Below are 22,023 nucleotides of genomic sequence, written 5' to 3'. Positions count from 1 at the left end.
AAGAAATCAGCTCTTTTACCTGTAAAAAAACCAAGAATTTATGCTTACCTGATAAATTTCTTTCTCTTGTGATGTATCGAGTCCACGGATTCATCCATACTTGTGGGATATTCTCCTTCCCTACAGGAAGTGGCAGAGAGAGCACCCACAGCAGAGCTGTCTATATAGCTCCTCCCTTAGCTCCACCCCCCAGTCAATCGACCGAAGGCTAGGAAGAAAAAGGAGAAACTATAGGGTGCAGTGGTGACTGAAGTTTTTTAAATAAAAATATACTACCTGTCTTAAATAGACAGGGCAGGCTGTGGACTCGATACATCACAAGAGAAAGAAATTTATCAGGTAAGCATAAATTCTGTTTTCTCTTGTAAGATGTATTGAGTCCACGGATTCATCCATACTTGTGGGATACCAATACCAAAGCTTTAGGACATGGATGAAGGGAGGGACAAGACAGGTTCCTTAAACGGAAGGCACCACTGCTTGTAGAACCTTTCTCCCAAAAATAGCCTCTGAAGAAGCAAAAGAATCGAATTTGTAAAATTTGGAAAAAGTATGAAGCAAAGACCAAGTCGCCGCCTTACAAATCTGTTCAACAGAAGCCTCATTTTTAAAAGCCCATGTGGAAGCCACTGCTCTAGTAGAATGAGCAGTAATTCTTTAAGGCGGCTGCTGGCCAGCAGTCTCATAAGCCATACGGATGATGCTTTGCAGCCAAAAAGAAAGAGAGGTAGCCGTAGCCTTTTGACCTCTCCGCTTACCAGAATAGACAACAAACAATGAAGATGTTTGACGGAAATCTTTGGTTGCTTGTAAGTAGAACTTTAAAGCACGAACCACATCAAGGTTGTGCAACAGACGTTCCTTCTTTGAAGAAGGATTAGGACACAGAGAAGGAACAACAATTTCCTGATTGATATTCCTATTAGAAACAACCTTAGGAAGGAATCCAGGTTTGGTACGTAAAACCACCTTATCTGCATGGAAAATAAGATAAGGTGAGTCACACTGTAAAGCAGATAACTCAGAAACTCTTCGAGCCGAAGAGATAGCTACTAAAAACAAAACTTTCCAAGATAGAAGATTAATATCTATGGAATGCACAGGTTCAAACGGAACCCCTTGAAGAACTGACCAAGGCCTGACTAAACGCTTGAACATCTGGGACATCTGCCAAACATTTGTGTAAAAGAATAGACAAAGCAGATATTTGTCCCTTTAAGGAACTAGCTGATAATCCCTTCTCCAATCCTTCTTGGAGAAAAGACAAAAGTCTAGGAATCCTAATCTTACTCCATGAGTAACCCTTGGATTCACACCAACAAAGATATTTGCGCCAAATCTTATGATAGATTTTCCTGGTGACAGGCTTTCTAGCCTGAATCAGGGTATCAATGACCGACTCAGAGAAACCACGCTTTGATAGAATCAGGCGTTCAATCTCCAAGTAGTCAGACGCAGAGAAATTAGATTTGGATGCTTGAACGGATCTTGGATTAGAAGGTCCTGCCTCATTGGCAGAGTCCACGGTGGAACAGATGACATGTCCACCAGGTCTGCATACCAAGTCCTGCGTGGCCACGCAGGTGCTATCAGAATCACCAAGCTCTCTCCTGCTTGATTCTGGCAACCAGACGTGGGAGGAGAGGAAACGGTGGAAATACATAAGCCAGATTGAAGGACCAGGGCACTGCTAGAGCATCTATCAGTACCGCCTGGGGATCCCGGGACCTGGACCCGTAACGCGGAAGTTTGGCGTTCTGTCGGGACGCCATCATATCCAATTCTGGTGTGCCCCATAGCTGAGTCAGCTGGGCAAATACCTCCGGATGGAGCTCCCACTCCCCCGGATGAAAAGTCTGACGACTTAGGAAATTCGCCTCCCAGTTCTCTACCCCTGGGATATGGATTCCTGAGAGATGGCAAGAGTGATCCTCCGCCCATCGGATAATTTTGGTTACCTCCATCATCGCTAGAGAACTCCGTGTTCCTCCTTGATGATTGATATAGGCTACAGTCGTGATGTTGTCCGACTGAAATCTGATGAATTTGGCCGCAGCTAGCTGAGGCCACGCCTGAAGCGCATTGAATATCGCTCTCAGTACTAGAATGTTTATCGGGAGGAGAGATTCCTCCCGAGACCTAAAGCCCTGTGCTTTCAGGGATTTCCAGACTGCACCCCAGCCTAGCAGGCTGGCATCTGTTGTTACTATGAGCCACTCTGGCCTGCTGAAACATATTCCCTGAGACAGGTGGTCCTGAGACAACCACCAGAGAAGAGAATCTCTGGTCTCTTGGTCCGGATGCAGTTGAGGGGATAAATCTGCATAATCCCCATTCCACTGTTTGAGCATGCATAGTTGCAGTGGTCTGAGGTGTAGGTGGGCATAAGGAACTATGTCCATTGCCGCTACCATAAGTCCGATTACCTCCATACACTGAGCCACTGATGGCCGAGGAATGGAATGAAGAGCTTGGCAAGTGATTAAAAGTTTTGATTTTCTGACCTCCGTCAGAAATATTTTCATTTCTACTGAGTCTATCAGAGTCCCTAGGAAGGAAACTCTTGTGAGAGGGACGAGAGAACTCTTTTTTATGTTCACTTTCCACCCGTGAGATCTCAGAAAAGCCAACACGATGTCTGTGTGAGACTTGGCTAGCTGGAAAGTCGACGCCTGAATTAAGATGTCGTCTAGATAAGGCGCCACTGCTATACCCTGTGGTCTTAGAACCGCCAAAAGGGACCCTAGCACCTTTGTGAAAATTCTGGGAGCCGTGGCCAACCCGAAGGGAAGGGCCACAAACTGGTAATGCCTGTCCAGAAAGGCGAATCTGAGGAATTGATGATGATCTCTGTGAATAGGGATGTGTAGATATGCATCCTTTAAGTCCACGGTAGTCATATATTGACCCTCCTGGATCAGAGGAAGAATAGTCCGAATAGTCTCCATCTTGAAAGATGGTACTCTGAGGAATTTGTTTAGAATTTTGAGATCCAAGATTGGTCTGAAAGTTCCCTCTTTTTTGGGAACCACAAACAGGTTGGAGTAAAAACCTAGCCCTTGTTTCATTCTTGGAACTGGGCGAATCACTCCCATGGTATGTAGGTCTTCTACACAGCGTAAGAACGTCTCTCTCTTTGTCTGGTTTGCAGACAATTGAGAAATGTGAAATCTCCCCCTTGGGGGGGAGTGTTTGAAGTCCAGAAGATATCCTTGGGACACAATTTCTAAAGCCCAGGAATCGTGAACATCTCTTGCCCAAGCCTGAGCAAAGAGAGAAAGTCTGCCCCCTAATAAATCCGGTCCCGGATCGGGGGCTACCCCTTCATGCTGTCTTAAAGGCAGCAGCAGGCTTCTTGGTTTACCTTTGTTCCAAGCCTGGTTAGGTCTCCAGACTGACTTGGATTGGACAGAATTCCCCTCTTGCTTTACTGCAGGGGAAGCTGAAGCGGGACCACCCTTGAAGTTCCGAAAGGAACGAAAATTATTTTGTTTGGTCCTCATTTTGTTTTATCCTGAGGGAGGGCATGGCCTTTCCAACCCAGTGATGTCTGAAATAATTTCTTTCAGTGCAGGCCCGAATAGGGTCTTTGCCTTTAAGAGAAAAAAAGTTGCACAAACTCTGCAAAACAGTGTAAAAAAAGCAGTAAACAAAACGAAATTTTTACAGTAGCATCATAAAGCCTTAGTAACTTTGCACAACTATGCAAATAAACAATTAACCCCTTAATGTAAAAACCGGATTGAAAAAACTTCAAAACCGGTAAAATAACATTCAGCACCTTGCCACAGCTCTGCTGTGGCGCCTACCTGCCCTTTAGGAACGATTTGTGGGGAAAAAACCTCTTTACAGCCCTCAAATACAGCAGGAATCTCTGAAGGTAAATAAACTGTGCAACTGAAAATAGGCCCCTCCCACCTCACTCAATGTTATGGGGCCTAAAAAAACACCACAGAGTGTTTCTTAAACTAGCCATGTGGGTTAATAACCCTTAAACAAGCCACAAAGACCCATTAAAGTCCCTCAAAAAACGTTTTATTTGTAACTAAACCAAAACGTTTTTTCCTATTAGTGTCACCAGTAACTATGAGCCCTTTATGCAAGCTTGGATTCCTCTTTTACTGAATACAGCTTACCTTTCCCTCATGGGGATATTGCCAGCCTTTTCTAGAAATAACACAGTCTGTCTAGAAAAAGATAGACTGAACATACCTTAATGCAGTTTAGCCTGCAAACTGTTCCCCCAACTGAAGTTTTCCTGTACTCTTCAGCCCTTGTGAGAAGAGCAGTGGATCTTAGTTACAAAATGCTAAGATCATCATCCTCCTTGCAGAAATCTTCATCCCTTTTCTGCCAGAGAGTAAATAGTACACACCGGTACCATTTAAAATAACAAACTTTTGTCACCACACTCACTTTGCCCTTCCTAGCAGTTAAGCAGGCAGAGAGAATGACTGGGGGGTGGAGCTAAGGGAGGAGCTATATAGACAGCTCTGCTGTGGGTGCTCTCTCTGCCACTTCCTGTAGGGAAGGAGAATATCCCACAAGTATGGATGAATCCGTGGACTCGATACATCTTACAAGAGAAATACAAACAACCCCCCAACAGTAAAATCCACCACCCACACAACCAACCCCCCCAAATAAAAACCCCATCTAAAAAAAACTAAGCTCCCCATTGCCCTGAAAAGGGCATTTGTATGGGCATTGCCCTTAAAAGGGCATTTAGCTCTTTTACTGCCAAGATCCTACTCTAAAAATAAAACTCACCCAAAAAACCCTTAAATAAACCTAACACTAACCCCCGACGATCCACTTACAGTTTTTGAAGTTCCGCTTGAAGGATCCATCCAGCTGGCAAGAAGTCTTCATCCGGGCGGCCTCTTCCATCTTCATCCAGCCGGCGAAGTCTTCATCCATGCGGCCTCTTCTATCTTAATCCATTCGGCGAGAAGCGGGACCATCCTGAAGATATCCGGCGCGGAGTGGGTCCATCCTGAAGACATCCGACGAGGAGCTCCTCTTCAATATGGTCTCTGCTGTAAACTGGATCTTGAATGCAAGTGACGTCATCCAAGATGGCGTCCCTTGCATTCCTATTGACTGAAAGGTTCCAATCAGCCAATAGGATTAGAGCAGCGCTCATCCTATTGGCTGCTCTAATCAGCCAATAGGATTAGAACCGCTAAAATCCTATTGGATGTTTCAATCAGCCAATAGGATTGAGCTCTCATCCTATTAGCTGATTGGAACAGCCAATAGGATGAGAGCTGCTCTAATCCTATTGGCTGATTGGAACCTGGGTCTGGGCAGTAAAAGAGCTAAATGCCCTTTTAAGGGCAATGCCCATACAAATGCCCTTTTCAGGGCAATGTGGAGCGTAGGTTTTTTAGATAGGGTTTTTATTTGGGGGGGTTGGTTGTGTGGGTGGTGGGATTTACTGTTGAGGGGGTGTTTGTATTTTTTTTTACAGGTAAAAGAGCTGATTTCTTTGGGTCAATGCCCCGCAAAAGACCCTTTTAAGGGCCATTGGTAGTTTATTGTAGGCTAGGGTTTTTTTTTATTTTGGGGGGGCTTTTTTATTTTGATAGGGCTATTAGATTAGGTGTAATTCTTTTTCTTTTAGTAATTTTTAATTGTAGATTTAAATAATTTGTGTAGGGTTAGGTTTTTAAATATGTAATAGAGTTAATTTAATTGGTAGTTTAATGTAATTTTAGTATAATAGTTAGGGTAGGTTAATTAATAGTTAAATGTAATTTTCGTATAATAGTAAGGGTAGGTTAAGTAACAGTTTAAATATGTAATATAGTTAATTTAATTGGTAGTTTAATTTAATTTAAGTATAATAGTTAGGATAGATTAATTAATAGTGTAATATAGTTTATTGTAATTTTAGTATAATAGTTAGGGTAGGTTAATTAACAGTTTAATATAGTTTAATTTAATTTTAGTATAATAGTTAGGGTAGGTTAATTAATAGTTTAATATAGTTTAATTTAATTCTACAGGTAAGTTTAAATTTATTATAAGATAGGCATGTTGTAATTTTACTGTAAAGTTAGTGGGTTGTTAGGTTAAGGGGTTAATTATAGCTTAATTTAGTTTATGGCGACGTGGGGGGCTGGCAGTTTAGGGTTTAATAGGTTTAGTAACTGGTAGTGATGTGGGAGGCCAGGGGTTTAGGGGTTAATACACTTATTTAGTTGCGGTGGGGTCTGGGAGCGGCGGAATAGGGGTTAATACTTTTATTTAGTTGTGGTGGGGTCCGGGAGCGGCGGGATAGGGGTTAATAACTTTATTAAAGTTGCAGCGAGGTCCGGGAGTGGTGGGATAGGGGTTAAACATTTTAGTATAGTGGCGGTGTTTAGTGACAGGGTATAAATAAAGTTGGTAAAAAGCCGAATAGCAGCGAGATCGATGACTGCTAGTTAACAACAGTCCGCTGCTCATCGTCCTGTACTTGGTGCGCAGCTTTTTAAATAAATATGGAGATCGTATTCAGGTCCGCGGCCACAATGTTACGCGATGTTAGAGCGTATTGGTGCCGTAGAATGCAAGAAAGTTGACGGCTTGATAGATAGGCCTCTTACTGTTGATTTTTCTTTTTCAAAAACAATATTGTTCATGCTGCACTTATTCACAGTGATTGTTTGATGCATGCAAGATACCTGTCGCTTATTAGCTTCAGTAGAGGAGATAAGGGAGGATGTGAGGGAGAGGTTGCTGAGAAAATAGCAGTGGCAGTTAAAGAACTGTGTGTGGGGGGAAATGTAGGTGAGAATGTGAGGAGGAGATTGTGTGTGTGGCAGAGAGAAAATAAAAATGATGTCATGTGTGGTCTCATCAGCGATGTCACTGGTGATATTATGCAGAGCAACCAATGGGCAGTGGGGGCAGATTTAAGTTAGGAAAGTCCTTGCTTTTAAACGTTTGATACATAAATATATATATATATATATATATATATATATATATATATACAGGGAGTGCAGAATTATTAGGCAAGTTGTATTTTTGAGGATTAATTTTATTATTGAACAACAACCATGTTCTCAATGAACCCAAAAAACTCATTAATATCAAAGCTGAATAGTTTTGGAAGTAGTTTTTAGTTTGTTTTTAGTTATAGCTATTTTAGGGGGATATCTGTGTGTGCAGGTGACTATTACTGTGCATAATTATTAGGCAACTTAACAAAAACAAATATATACCCATTTCAATTATTTATTTTTACCAGTGAAACCAATATAACATCTCAACATTCACAAATATACATTTCTGACATTCAAAAACAAAACAAAAACAAATCAGTGACCAATATAGCCACCTTTCTTTGCAAGGACACTCAAAAGCCTGCCATCCATGGATTCTGTCAGTGTTTTGATCTGTTCACCATCAACATTGCGTGCAGCAGCAACCACAGCCTCCCAGACACTGTTCAGAGAGGTGTACTGTTTTCCCTCCTTGTAAATCTCACATTTTATGATGGACCACAGGTTCTCAATGGGGTTCAGATCAGGTGAACAAGGAGGCCATGTCATTAGATTTTCTTCTTTTATACCCTTTCTTGCCAGCCACGCTGTGGAGTACTTGGACGCGTGTGATGGAGCATTGTCCTGCATGAAAATCATGTTTTTCTTGAAGGATGCAGACTTCTTCCTGTACCACTGCTTGAAGAAAGTGTCTTCCAGAAACTGGCAGTAGGACTGGGAGTTGAGCTTGACTCCATCCTCAACCTGAAAAGGCCCCACAAGCTCATCTTTGATGATACCAGCCCAAACCAGTACTCCACCTCCACCTTTCTGGCGTCTGAGTCGGACTGGAGCTCTCTGCCCTTTACCAATCCAGCCACGTGCCCATCCATCTGGCCCATCAAGACTCACTCTCATTTCATCAGTCCATAAAACCTTAGAAAAATCAGTCTTGAGATATTTCTTGGCCCAGTCTTGACGTTTCAGCTTGTGTGTCTTGTTCAGTGGTGGTCATCTTTCAGCCTTTCTTACCTTGGCCATGTCTCTGAGTATTGCACACCTTGTGCTTTTGGGCACTCCAGTGATGTTGCAGCTCTGAAATATGGCCAAACTGGTGGCAAGTGGCATCTTGGCAGCTGCACGCTTGGCTTTTCTCAGTTCATGGGCAGTTATTTTGCGCCTTGGTTTTTCCACACGCTTCTTGCGACCCTGTTGACTATTTTGAATGAAACGCTTGATTGTTCGATGATCACGCTTCAGAAGCTTTGCAATTTTAAGAGTGCTGCATCCCTCTGCAAGATATCTCACTATTTTTTACTTTTCTGAGCCTGTCAAGTCCTTCTTTTGACCCATTTTGCCAAAGGAAAGGAAGTTGCTTAATAATTATGCACACCTGATATAGGGTGTTGATGTCATTAGACCACACCCCTTCTCATTACAGAGATGCACATCACCTAATATGCTTAATTGGTAGTAGGCTTTCGAGCCTATACAGCTTGGCGTAAGACAACATGCATAAAGAGGATGATGTGGTCAAAATACTAATTTGCCTAATAATTCTGCACTCCCTGTATATATATATCCCAAAGGAATCTCCATCTGTATACTCCAGTGGAAAGGGCTAAGAATATATATTTTCATTATTATATTTATACTACAAGGACTGGTTTAACTGTCCCTGAACAGTAGGCTAGACTCACTAATTACTTATCCAGTTCTTATGAAGCACATTCACAACAGCTTCCTTACATTTCGTAGAATATTTTGGAAATTAAATTGGCTATCAGTCATAAAGGAGTAACTCAGAGAAAATGTCACTTAAAGGGTCATAAGTGCTAAAACAAAACGCTATAATGTGTCAGTGTATTTATTTTTGTCACTATAGCTTGTATACACCTATGTGCTAAACCTCTGAAAAGGACTTTTAAACACGGTAAAATTCAGCTGAAAAACAGCAATGCACTACTGGGAGCTAGCTGAACAAATCTGGAGAGCCAATGACAAGAGACATATGTATGTAGTTACCAATCACCAGCTAGCTCCCAGTAGTGCATTGATGCTTTGAAACGTACCTAGGTATGATTTTTAACAAGGGTTATCCAGAAAACAAAGACAATTTGATAAGTGAAGCAATTTGAAAAGCCTCTTAAAATTGCTATATCTGAACCATGAAAGGTTAGTTTTGACATTGCTGTAGTTTTTAAGTTTATCCTCTGTGTCTCATTGACTAACACTGGATTATAAGCTCTTGAGACCAGGATGTAGGATAATGTTACAGCTAGACTCACGTTTATGCCAAAGCAGATATATACATATGTTGTTGTCTGATGTTCCTGACATTCTGTTGTCTTTGTGCCCCATAGAAATGCACCGCACACAGTCCTTACATGAAGATGCCTTCACCTTCAAAGTTTTCATCTTCCAGTTTGTTAATTTCTACTCCTCTCCATTCTACGTGGCCTTCTTCAAAGGACGGTAAGATCCGAGTGTCTGGCATTCCCAGGATATGGTGATCCTCCATGAATGGGTCATGAAACCCTAAGTTTTTCTTTCATGATTCAGACAGCCCATGCAACATTTTCTTCATTCTCTTGGTATCCTTTGTTGAAAAGAAGGGAGATACGCTCAGGAGTGTGCACATGTCTGCAGCACTATAAAGAAACAGTTTTGCAAAGATTTTATTCATTTTCAAGAACAATAGATGGCAGCACTTTTTCCTATCATGTAGTTTTCCAAACACACTCACGCTACCTACCTAATTATCTTTTCAACAAAGGATTCCATGAAAACAAAGTAAATTTGATAATAGAAATAAATTGGAACTTATTTTTTTTAATTGTATGCTCTGTCTCAATCACACAAGAAAACAGTTTGGGTTTCATGTCCCTTGGTTTACAGAGAGGGTTGCAATGCATTGCTAGACAAAGTGTCACAGCCTGGTTTGGCTAACAACTGCATATTCTTATATTTGTATAGCGGGATTTACATAGGGGCGTATTTATCAAGCTCCGAATGGCGCTTGATGCCCCGTGTTTCTTGAACTGCCAGAAACAGCAGTTATGAAGCAGCGGTCACAAAGACCGCTGCTCCATAACCTGTCCGCTGCTCTGAGCAGGCGGACAGACATCGCCGGAAATCAACCCGATCGAGTACGATCGGGTTGATTGACACCCCCATTGGCCGCGAGTCTGCAGGGGGCGGCGTTGCACCAGCAGCTCTTGTGAGCTGCTGGTGCAATGCTGAATACAGCGAGCGTATTGCTCACCATATTCAGCGAGGTCTGGCGGACCTGATCCGCACTGTCGGATCAGGTCCGCCACACTTTCTTAAATAGGGGCCTAAGATTCCAGTTTTCCTGTTTTTAAACCTATAGAGAATATTTTTATACTGAAACTCCTAATCCTTGTCCTGCATAAAACTTCACCAGCTCTAAGGATTAGCAAACACATGGGAAACAAGATAAAATATTGTCATAGGATGCAGATATATCTGATATGAGAATCGTAAAGGAAACGCCTTAAAGGTATAGCTGGATATCATCTGAGGAAATAATCATTTATTCTAAATAAAATACATTACAAGGAATAGTTGTGATCTGATTTGACAGAACTATATATACTGGAATGTCATTATACAGGTAGCCCTCAGTTTACGCCGGGGTTAGGTTCCAGAAGGAATGGTTGTAAATCGAAACCGTTGTAAATTGAAACCCAGTTTATAATGTAAGTCAATGGGAAGTGAGGGAGTTAGGTTCCAGGCCCCTCTCAAAATTGTCATAAGTGACACCTAATACATTATTTTTGAGCTTTGAAATAAAGACTTTAAATGCTAAACAGCATTATAAACCTAATAAAAAAATCACACAACACAGAATATATAATTAAACTAAGTTAAATGAACAAAAATATTTGCTAAACAGCATTATAAAACTAATAAAATAATCACACAACACAGACTTTACTTGCATTTTTCTGCAAACAGTTCTTTCTATGCATTTCAATCTGGACTGATTTATAGACAGGAAGATCTTGTTCCTTTGCAAGCTGCTCGATAGCTCAGGTCTGGTTAAACTGATTAATTTCAGCTTGCTTGGCTTGCATATCTTTGCTGCAACACAAGCGGACACTGCTTCTCAATGCTTTTCAATAGCAGTCACATGACTGAAAAAAAAGGTTGTTATTCTGAAACGGTACAAATTGAACCGTTGTAAACCGAGGGCCACCTGTATCTGTTTTTAATTAAAGGGACAGGAAGCCTGATTTTTTTCCTTCATGATTCACATAGATAGAGCATACACTTTTTTTTTTTTTTTTTTTTTTTTTTTTTTTCAAACAAGCTTTATTTAAGATTATACAAATACAATACATGGACAAGATGTAAAAACATAAACATACTTTTTGAGGTATTTGTACCCAATTTAAATTGTGATATATCGTACAACTAGATTAGGATAAATTCTACAGCAAGATGGTAATTCGAGGGGTTCCCACAAAACCTACAAGTGTGGATCCCCCCGTTACAAAGTACATGCTAGATACTTAGTTATAGGATAAGTTGTCCATTTACGTTGGTAATTAAAGCTTGACTTTTTTAACAATATTATTTAATATGTAAATAAATTAGTACCTTTATGAACAAAAAGCTCTAAAAGAAGCAGCCCATATACACCGGGCCCAATGAAGTAGAGAAAGTGAAAGAAAAGAGAAAGAAGAAGAAGAGGAGAAAAAAAAAAAAAGGGGGGAGGGGTGGGGAAATGGTAAAGGGGAAAAAAAAGGGGGGGGTGGGGGTCTCCCATAATGAATTCGATTAAGTTTTTAGTGGTAAAATTATATGCACGCTCAGAAGGTCACCAATTAGTTTAACCAGTTTGGGGGGGTTTCCAGGTAGCGAGCAGAGATTCGTATACATCTATTTGGTTGCTTTGAAGATAGTGCAACCTTTCAAGTGATAGTAATTCATTCACAGCGGATTTCCACTCTACAAGAGTGGGCACCTCCTTTGATTTCCATAGTCTAGGAATCAGTCTCTTCGCACCAGTCAGCATAATCAGGAGAAGGGCCCGTCCCTGCCTGCTGATATTGTCAGGTAAATGTAGAAACAAAATGGTTTCGAGGGAATTTGGGATATGTACATTTAATATATTAGACATCTCCTCTAAGACAGTTGACCAGAAGTTTGTCAGCCTAGGGCATGACCACCAAATGTGTGAGAGTGTTCCCGTCTCGCCACATCCTCTCCAACAAGCCACTGAGGCCGTCGGAAAAAATCGATGCAATCTAGATGGAGTATAATACCATCTAGTGTGTAATTTAAGTTGTATTTCCTGAACTACTGCTGAAACTGAAGAGTGTTTAATCATTCTAAATGACTTGAGCCATTCCTCCTCCCCCACCTCATTATTAATGTCTCTGTTCCATGCGTCAGTGTATGTTGGTAATCTTATGTCAGGTGGAACGAGAAGCACTTTATATATTTTTGAAATTAGTCTTTTTGGCGGGGTGGAGTCAGTACATAAGGTCTCAAACGGTGTAAGCTCTCTAAGGAGATCATGTTTATTTTCGTGGTGTGCTAGATAGTGGGAGAGCTGGTGATATCTTAACCAGGATGAGAAAATATAGTCTGAGTGTTCCCTCATTTCATGTTGTAGTTTGAGTCTCCCATTGGTCAATGCGAAATGTAAAGCACCTACTCTCAGGTTGTAAGGTTTATCTCTGTTTCTGCTCAAGTCATAATAGGGTAAGTCAGGGTTCTCTAAGATTGGGATAAGTGGTGAGGTGCGTTTAGATATATGGGTACTAGTGGAAATTAACCTGTCCCATTCCGTAAAGGTTTCTGTTAGTAAATGGTAATTTTGCAATATTTTTGGGCGTTTAGGCGCAGGGGTCCATGCCAGAGAAGCAACATTATTAGAATGTAGAATCTGCCCGTCAATCCTGACCCATAACTTCTGTGAAGAATTGTGTGCCCACTCTGTAAGCCTCTGCAATAATATGGCCCTCCTATATAATGCCAGATCTGGGAATCCCAGTCCCCCTCTATCTCTGGGAAGGTAAAGTGTCTTTTTTGGAACTCTGGGTTTTACTCCTGACCATATGAACTGCTCTAAGGTTTTTTGAAGTTTGGGTAGGAAATCCGCTGGTAGGTGAATAGGGGTCGTTTGCATGATATAAAGTATGCGTGGTAAAATATTCATTTTGATTAATCCTATCTTTCCTAACCAGGATAATGATTTGTTCTTCCATGAGGATAGGTCATCGGATATCTCTTTCTTAATAGTTAAGTAATTATTTTTATATAGATCTGCCGTGTTTGCTGATAGGTAAATGCCTAAGTATTTCAGCTTTGTGGCTGCTAAGGGGACATTATGATGTTGTGCTAGGAACTGGGTATGTTCAGGGGGAGAGTTGATGTTGAGAAGTTCTGATTTGGAGAGGTTTAAATGGAAATTAGAAAGATTACCATATACCATTAGTTCAGAAAGTAACTCTGGGATTGATGTTTCTATATCAGTAAGAGTGTACAGAACATCGTCGGCATATAATGCCTGTTTATGCTCCGTGTCACCAATGCGGATTCCTTTGATGGTAGGGTTAAGGCGTATTTTTTGTGCTAATGCTTCGATTGATAGTGCAAAAAGTAAAGGGGATAACGGGCATCCCTGACGGGTCCCGTTAGTTATAGTGAAGGTATCTGATAGTGTTCCGTTTAGTCTAATCCGAGCATTGGGAGTTGAGTAAAGAGCAAAGACCATATCTAGGAAAGGTTCTCCAAAATTCATGGCCTTCATGACCCGGTCGAAGGCCTTCTCTGCGTCAGTCGAAAATAATGCCATAGGTACCCCTTCAGTTTGTGCGAAATTTATTATCTGGATCACTTTCATGGTATTATCACGTGCCTCCCTACCAGGCACAAACCCTACCTGTTCGGCGGAGACAAGATTTGTGAGAAATTTATTAAGACGATTTGCTAAAATTTTTGAGAGAATTTTGATGTCTAGGTTTAATAGGGAGATAGGTCTGAAATTAGCTGGATTATTAGGGGGCTTGCCCGGCTTAGGCAACACGGTAATATGTGCTTCTAACATAGTGCTAGAAAGCTCTGGTTGTTTGGTCAAGTTGTTAAAAAGTTGAAGCATCAATGGCCCTAATGTTTCAATGTATGACTTATAATATTTTATGGAGAGCCCGTCTGGGCCTGGACTTTTTCCATTGGGGAAATCTTTGATAGCTTGTAAGAGTTCTTCAGCAGTGATTTGTGAGTCTAAGTAGTTTCTCTGTTCAGCATCTAGCCGCGGCAACGCCAGCTCCGCTAGATATTGATCTATCAAGAGCGTTCTGTCTAGTTTGTTTCCCTGAGGTTCTATGGATTCAGCAGACTGTCCTATATTGTATAATGACTGATAGAAAGAGTGGAAGGAGTTAGCTATTTGTTTATTGCCTTTAATTACAGAGCCATCTGAATTTTGTATCAAATGTATGTGTGTTTTTAGTTGTTTTCTACGTACTGCCCTAGCTAACAGCTTTCCAGGCTTATTTCCTCCCTCATAGTATTGCTGTTTCGTGTGCATAATTTTGCGGTGGTAAGCGTCAGATAAAAGCGTTTTTAGGTCTTTTCTAGCAGTATCTAAGGCATCTTTAGTTTCAATATCAGATAAGTCTTTTTTGTGTTTCTCCTCTAATTGTGATATGGAATGAAGTAATTCTGCCTGTTTTACTCTATGCATCTTAGTAAGACGCGCTTTATGTTTCAGGAAGTCTCCTCTTATGACACATTTGTGAGCTTCCCATACAGTTATAAGTGAGGTTTGCTTAGGATTATTATGTGATAAGTAATCTTCCAGAGATTTTTGGATATCAAGTTTAATAATGGGATCATTCAATAGGTAATCGTCCAGTCGCCATATGTAGGTTGTGGGAGGGAGATCTGGCCACTGAACCCGGCACGTAACCGGGGCATGGTCCGACCAAGTAATGTGTCCAATGGAACAGTCAGTAACCATGTCCAGTCCGTTGGAGTCTGTGTAGAAATAATCTATGCGGGAGTATTTATTATATGGTGGAGAATAATATGTGTAGTCTTTGCGTGTTGGGTGCAGTGTGCGCCATATGTCATGGAGTTGGAGGTTTAAAATTGTGTTTTTGACAGATTTCAGTACTTTGGTAGGAGTGCTAGCTATGCCATTGGAAGTGTCTAATGTGGTGTCCATAGTTATGTTAAAATCACCAGACAGGAAAACCGTACCCCTCGCGTGATCCAACAGGAGTTTTGACATTTTAGACATAAAAACATGTTGGTCAGTGTTTGGGCTGTATAAGGTGGCCAATGTTATTGGATGCTCGTACAATGAACCCGTTACAAACAAATATCTCCCTTCTGGGTCTCTTTCTATCTGTGAAATTTTCAAAGGCACCGAATGGTGAATTAAGATACCTACACCACCTTTTTTAAATTGTCCTGAGGCAAATATGGCAGTGGGATATTGTGAGTTAAACCACTTCGGTTCTTTTCCTTTACGGAAATGCGTCTCCTGAAGGAACAACACATGACTATACAAACTTTTCAGTGACCTGAAGGCTATAGACCTTTTACCTGGGTTGTTTAAACCTTTGGCGTTGATTGTAGTTAATGTTAGGCCATGCGAGCCAAACTTGCTCTGCCTCTGATTCATCCTGGGGGAGAGAAAGAAAAAAAAAAAAAGGGAACAAAGTAGAAAGAGCGAGAGAAATCAGATAATAGAAAGGGAGGAATAAGAAATTGAGAAAAAGGTTTTTAGACCCGATGTATACTTTCGGACCCAGTAATGTATAAGGTAAAAAGAAAATAAACTTTCGTATCTAGATTATACAATTACTTAAGTAATACAACAGATTGAAACTGAAAGTTTTTCGCACAGGGTAATAACCCTCAAGCCAGTACATAAAAGGAATGATAAACTTTAAACTCCAAATAACATTGAAATACACTAACAGGGGAGTATTTTATAATTGCTGTCTCGTAGTGTCAAGGATTTGTAATGGTGTAATATAAAGTATTGAGTCAGTAATACAGGTGAGAGAAAAGGGGAAAAGAAAGGAAGGAAAAGGCAAGTAAAGTTATGAATGGGAAAGGATGAGGGGGGCTAAATGTAAGGAATTGGTGAGAAAAGGGAGAAGAAGTATGGGGATAGTAAGGTGAGGGGGAGAAGGCGGGAAGGAGAAGAGGGTTCTGGAAAAAGGGTGTGAAGGGGGGTGTGCATGAAGTAAAGTAGTTTCTGACTGCATAGGTGAAATACTAACCCCAACTCTGGACCCAGGGACACTCACATTATCAGGCCCTACATGGTGTTAATGCATTTGTAGATACATATAACCTGTTAATATATTATAGAGGTTTAAATTGCCTTTTTACATCATACATCATATAAAAGGGTGGTGAATACGTCAGTTAGTGTAAAAAATATGAAAAATAAAAAAAAAAGATAAAAAATATTTATATTAACTGTTTAAACCCTAATACGTGAATACAAACAGTATAACTTTTCAGTGCATGACATCATATTGGATACAGATGTTTAAGAGAACAAATGCCCTTATGTTTTGCCCATCATGAGCCTGAAGTCTTATCAAATTGTCCAGATCAATTAGACCTGCATTCGTGCCCACCCTCTCATTGTCCCTGGAGCACTAGAAATGTACATCACATTTAACAAGTAACAGTCACATCAGCTCGGACTCAACACCAACTAAGATAAAAAGGATACAGCTCTAGACGCTCTGTGCAAAAAGTCAAACCTGGAAAGAGGAATGATGGGGGTAGTCGGCCGGCAGGGCCAACTCCCACCGGCCACCGACTTGGCATGAAGATGGAGAGATTTATTCTGGGGATATACCCCGTTGCGGCAGATCCACATCGATGGAAAGTCCGGAGAGGAAGGCTTGCTCATCTGATCCAGGATGAAATATGAAGGATTTATTCTGATATGATGCCACCAAGGAAACTGGGAAACCCCACCGGTATGGTATTTTATGTGCTCGAAGTTTGGCTGTGATGTGGCCCAATTCCCTCCTTTTCTGGAGGGTTGTTGGCGAGATATCCGAGAAAATTTGCAATTCTTCCCCGGCATGATGAACTGGGTGTTTAAGGCGTGCACATCTAAGGATGTCTTCTTTATCTCTGTAATTTAGAAAACGAACAATAATGTCTCTGGGGGGGGGCCTTAGGTGGTGGTTTTGCCCGTAGTGCACGATGTGCACGCTCCAGAATTATGTCAGGTGAAGATGGGGTGTCCTTCAGGGATCGGAATAGACTTTGAAGGCATCCATTTATTGCAGGGGGGTGAATAGTCTCTGAGATTCCTCTGATACGTAAGTTATTACGTCGACCTCTGTTGTCTAGGTCTTCAATTTTATCAGCTAATTGTTGTATTGCCTCTGAGTTACTTTGAATGTCAGTATTCATCAATGTTACTGAAGCTGTATGCTCATGTTGTTTAGCTTCTACCTGAGAGACTCTGTTATCCAAAGCTGAGATGTCTTTCCTTAACTCATTAAAAAGATTTCGCATTTCTTGAACCGCTTCTTTAATATCCTCCTTGGAGGACAAATTTCTGAGGTCATCTTTAGTGATTGTGTTTTGCATTTGAATGTCCGTGCTTTGTTGTTGCATGATGTTAGCCTGTGAGACTGCCTCTATAATGCTATCAGGTGGAGATGTGGTAGAAGTGTCGACTTGTTTTAGAAATCTATTTAAAGCACCAACTGGAGTATTTTTTTCAGCTTTTTGCTGCTTTTTGCAAGGCATCCCTCAATGTCTCTTATTGTTAAATGGGTATTGGATTGTTAGAATTAGCCTTGTATTAAGTGCATTCCTCTCTTGGTGTAATTAATGTGGAAATTAGTGCTTGACACTAAAGGTGTGCTTATTCAAGATTATCTCCACGTCCTTAATTAAGTAAAATTTGTCAGGGGGGTTCTGTGTATTTTGTCCTTTATGATGACTCAAATGCAGCTTTTATGGTAGAAAGGATTTTAAATGCTGCTTGTGAAAGGACATCTGTGGTTGCTAAATTTGGTTGTTGCAGCCCCCTACAATTTATTAAGGACCAGGTCCCTTGATTTCCTGTGACAGATCTGATTTGCAAGGTGGAATTAGGGGGATCAACTAGGTCCGTGGAAATGTTTCCCCTTGTGTTCAACTGTGGGTTTTAATAAAGGCCAGTCAACTCTCCTCAGCCCCAATCTCTCACCTCTTTTCAAAATTATTCCTGAAACAGTCGCAACTTTTCTTGTGAAAATTTATGCCTTAAGGTCCCTACCGTGATCTGTTATGCTTAGCGGAGCTGCCCTCGTGGTATGCAAGATGGTGTGTTGCGCACTTGGGCCTTACTGCAGTGTGACAATATGCTGTATGTGCGGCTGGCTTACCCTGTTTATTGTCGGATGGTGTCCACTTTTCAAAGCCCAGCCGCGTATATGCTGCGATTGTCCTCTTATGTGAATAGGGGCTGAAGTAAGTGAGCCGCGATGTTCACCTGCTGTCTCCGGTTTTCTATCTCGGCGCGAGCATTAATGGCGCGGGTGTCACGGCTGCTATATGCTGGAGGCAGTCCGCGTTTATGCGTTCAAGGGGTGTCAGTAGTTGAGGATTGCTTCAGTACTCCCACTGGAGTTCAAATAAGTGAAAAAAGGAGCATTTATATGTTTAAAATATGCTATGTACGGCTTGAGGGTTTAGGAGCTCTCCTACAACACAGCCATCTACCAGCGTGGCTTGGCTCCGCCCCCTCAGAGCATACACTTTTAAATAACTTTCAAGTTTATGTCTATTATCTAATTAGCTTTATAAACTTGGTATGCTTTGTTGAAAAGCAGGGATGTAAGCTCAGGAGTGTGCACGTGTCTGCAGCACTATAGGGCAGCAATTTTGCAACAATGTTATACATTAGCAAGAACACTAGATGGCAGCACTAATTCCTGTCATGTAGTGCTCCAGATATGTGCACGCTACCTATCCATGTATCTCTTCAACAAAGAATAACATGAGAACAAAGCAAATTTAATTTAAAAAAAAAAAATGGTACATTGAAAACTTTTTTAAAATGTATTCTCTGTCTAAATAATGAAAGAAAACTTTTGGGTTTCATTTCCCTTTAAAAATGACTATACTGTCCTGTGCAAAGCGGCTCACGGTATATCTGTGACCCACAATGCATTTTAATGAAAAATTCTCACTGAATGGTAATAACAAGAATTTGTTTTAATTAGGATAAAAGAAATATTTAAGTATAAAAATCTTCTATTTTAATAATGATTTTATTCTTATACATATTCTCTTCCTTTATTATGTGTTTAACTTCTTCAAAAGGGTTAAGCACATAGGGGCCAAATTATCAAGGCTCGCCGGAAACAGCAGTTATGAAGCAGCGGTCTAAAGACCGCTGCTCTATCACTGGTCCGCTGCCTCCGAGGCAGCGGTCTGTAAACCGCCCAATCCTATACGATCGAGCTGATTGACACCCCCTGCTAACGGCCGGTTCTGGTGAACTGCTGGTGCAATGATAAATGCAGAGAGCGTATGCTGTCAGCATTCAGCGATGTCTGTCGGACATGATCGCTACAGCGTATCATGTCGGACATACATTGATAAATCGGCCCCAGAGAGTTGCCTTCTTGAAATACCCTATTCTGCACTGGATAAGTACATGGTCGGTGATTGGAGCATACACGTGTATGCATGTTTCTCATTTGCTTACTACCTGTGTGCTGTAGGAGCACAACTTTCTCTATGGGCTCCATTTATCAACCTGCAGATGGTGCTTCTTAACCCCTTCACCACCTCTGAACTTGCGTTTTAAAATCACCCTGAACTAATCTGACTGGGGTGATTGACACCCCCTGCTCTCATACGATGCATGATTCATGCTGACAGCGTGATGCAGCCCACTCACCGAGTTCACTGGTGTGCAGGTCTAGTTGTCAGCCTTGTCTGCTGGCACAATAACATATTATATCTATTTAACTCATTTGCAGATGCAAACACGCAGTAAAAGAAAACAAATTTATTTAAAAGTAAAATGCTGTAACAAAATGGGACATTTATTTTTACATTGCAATGTCCCTTTAAATGGTGTAGAAATTCCAGCAAAGTCTACAAATTATTGTTTAAAATCAGATAGACTTTAGAAATTGATTTAAAGGGACAGTCTACTCTTGAATTGTTATTGTTTAAAAAGATAGATAATCCCTTTATTGCCTATTCCATAGTTTTGCATAACCAACACTGTTATAATAATACACTTTTTACCTTTGTGATTACCACTGCAGACTGCCCCCCTTATTTCAGTTCTTTTGACAGACTTGCATTTTAGCCAGTCAGTACTGACTCCTAGGTAAATCCACAGGAGTGAGCACAATATTATGTAAATGGCACACATGAACTAACACCCTCTAGTTGTGAAATGTAGAAATGAACTGAGATAAGAGGAGGCCTTCAAGGGCTTAGAAATTACCATATTAGCTAACCTAGGTTTAGCATTCAACAAAAGATGCCAAGAGTACAAAGCAAATTTGATGATAAAAGTAAATTGGAAAGTTGTTTAAAATGACATGCCCTATCTGAATCATGAAAGTTTAATTTTGACTAGACTGTCCCTATAAGGGAAATATGAAAGTTCCCTTTCAAATTAGTTGCTTGTGCATGCTTGATATTAGGAATATATTACACAGGTAAACTGTGACTGCACAGTATGTAAGAGCCACTTTATTAATCTGTATATATTCATATTTCTCCAAATGGATTGCAAGTTCCATGGTCACAGCTTATTGTCTGTGTTGTTTAGTGCAGACTGTGTATGTCTAGTTACTTGTGAAACATTGGTCTGTATCATGTTCTGATATTTTGTCTCTGTCCTGCAGGTTTGTTGGCTACCCCGGTCAGTACGGGAAACTCCTGGGTATGAGGAATGAGGATGTGAGTATTAGTGCGAGGGACATCCTGTATTGTGCTCTGTGGGGCAGGGAAATCATGTGACCTATTGCTGCAAAGTCTTATGTGGGAAATCTATCAGGATACAAAGAATCTGTAGATGCAGAAACAGTGGAGCGCAGAGAGGGGACACAAGACGATCTAAGTGCAGATTAAAAAGTTTCCACTTTATTCCAAGATATAAAAAGATGTACACTTACAAGATATACCCTCAAACATGTGAGGTATGTTACAGCATAGTATAGATGTCCACAGCGTGAGTGCGATATCAATTCACAAGCTGCCCTGTGCTGTTAAACTCAGTATCCCTTTTTCCCTGATACACAGATAGTATTGGTCCTCCAATAACTGTATGTGACTGTTCAGTATGTAATATTGCCAACTAAGAGGCTTTCCACCAGCACATAAGAAGTGGGAACCGTATCATAATGGGATAACTATTAAAATAATGGAGGAGGTGTCACTGAGGCAGCGGTAGGGCTAGAAAAAGTGAGCCGGCTATAGACCCAATGCTCCACACAGCTCACCTGCGTCCCCCGTTACGTAAAATGGGTTTGGCCTTACGCGTTTCGCTGGGCTCCTCCCAGCTTCGTCAGAGGCGATGCCCATCCTCTAAACCAGTCTGCCTTTATTGATGGTCCGCTCCAGAAACGCCCACAAGCTCAGGGCAAGTAATGAATGCGGTCACTCCCACACAGGCTGCTGGATATTAAACTATTATGATCTCCTAAACAATGTGCACAACTAACAATACAAATACACATCTTAATAATACACATGTGTATAACTATCTAAAATAAACACCATCTGCAAATAAGAACCTACTTGTTTGAAAATACAGCTTATTTTAAAAAAAATAAAAATTGTACATTATAAGAAGCTTGATACACACAAAGACCAATCACATATAAGAAACAGAAAAAATGTATATATAGAAAAAACACACACATTTGTACATATATACATATATATACATATATGTATATAAAAGAATATTAACAAAATTTTAAATAAAATCAGATTAAAAATAAAAAAAGTTTAAGTAAAAAAGGCCACTACAGCATATAACTGTATATATAGAGAAGCT

At 40.7% G+C, this 22,023-nt stretch overlaps 1 protein-coding gene across 1 annotated transcript in view; it reads left to right on the top strand.

Annotated features, from left to right (window-relative positions):
• The window catches only part of ANO7 (anoctamin 7), an 89,663-nt gene that overhangs the window by 31,097 nt on the left and 36,543 nt on the right, over window positions 1-22,023 (top strand). The window contains exons 15-16 of the mRNA XM_053690256.1: window positions 9,338-9,449; window positions 20,867-20,921. Of these exons, the coding sequence (XP_053546231.1) occupies window positions 9,338-9,449; window positions 20,867-20,921 (167 nt within the window). The remainder of the gene's footprint in view (window positions 1-9,337; window positions 9,450-20,866; window positions 20,922-22,023) is intronic.

The sequence above is a fragment of the Bombina bombina genome, chromosome 8, assembly GCF_027579735.1.
Source record: "Bombina bombina isolate aBomBom1 chromosome 8, aBomBom1.pri, whole genome shotgun sequence".
Classification (NCBI taxonomy): Eukaryota; Metazoa; Chordata; class Amphibia; order Anura; family Bombinatoridae; genus Bombina; species Bombina bombina.
This window is presented reverse-complemented; position numbering and strand designations above follow the sequence as displayed.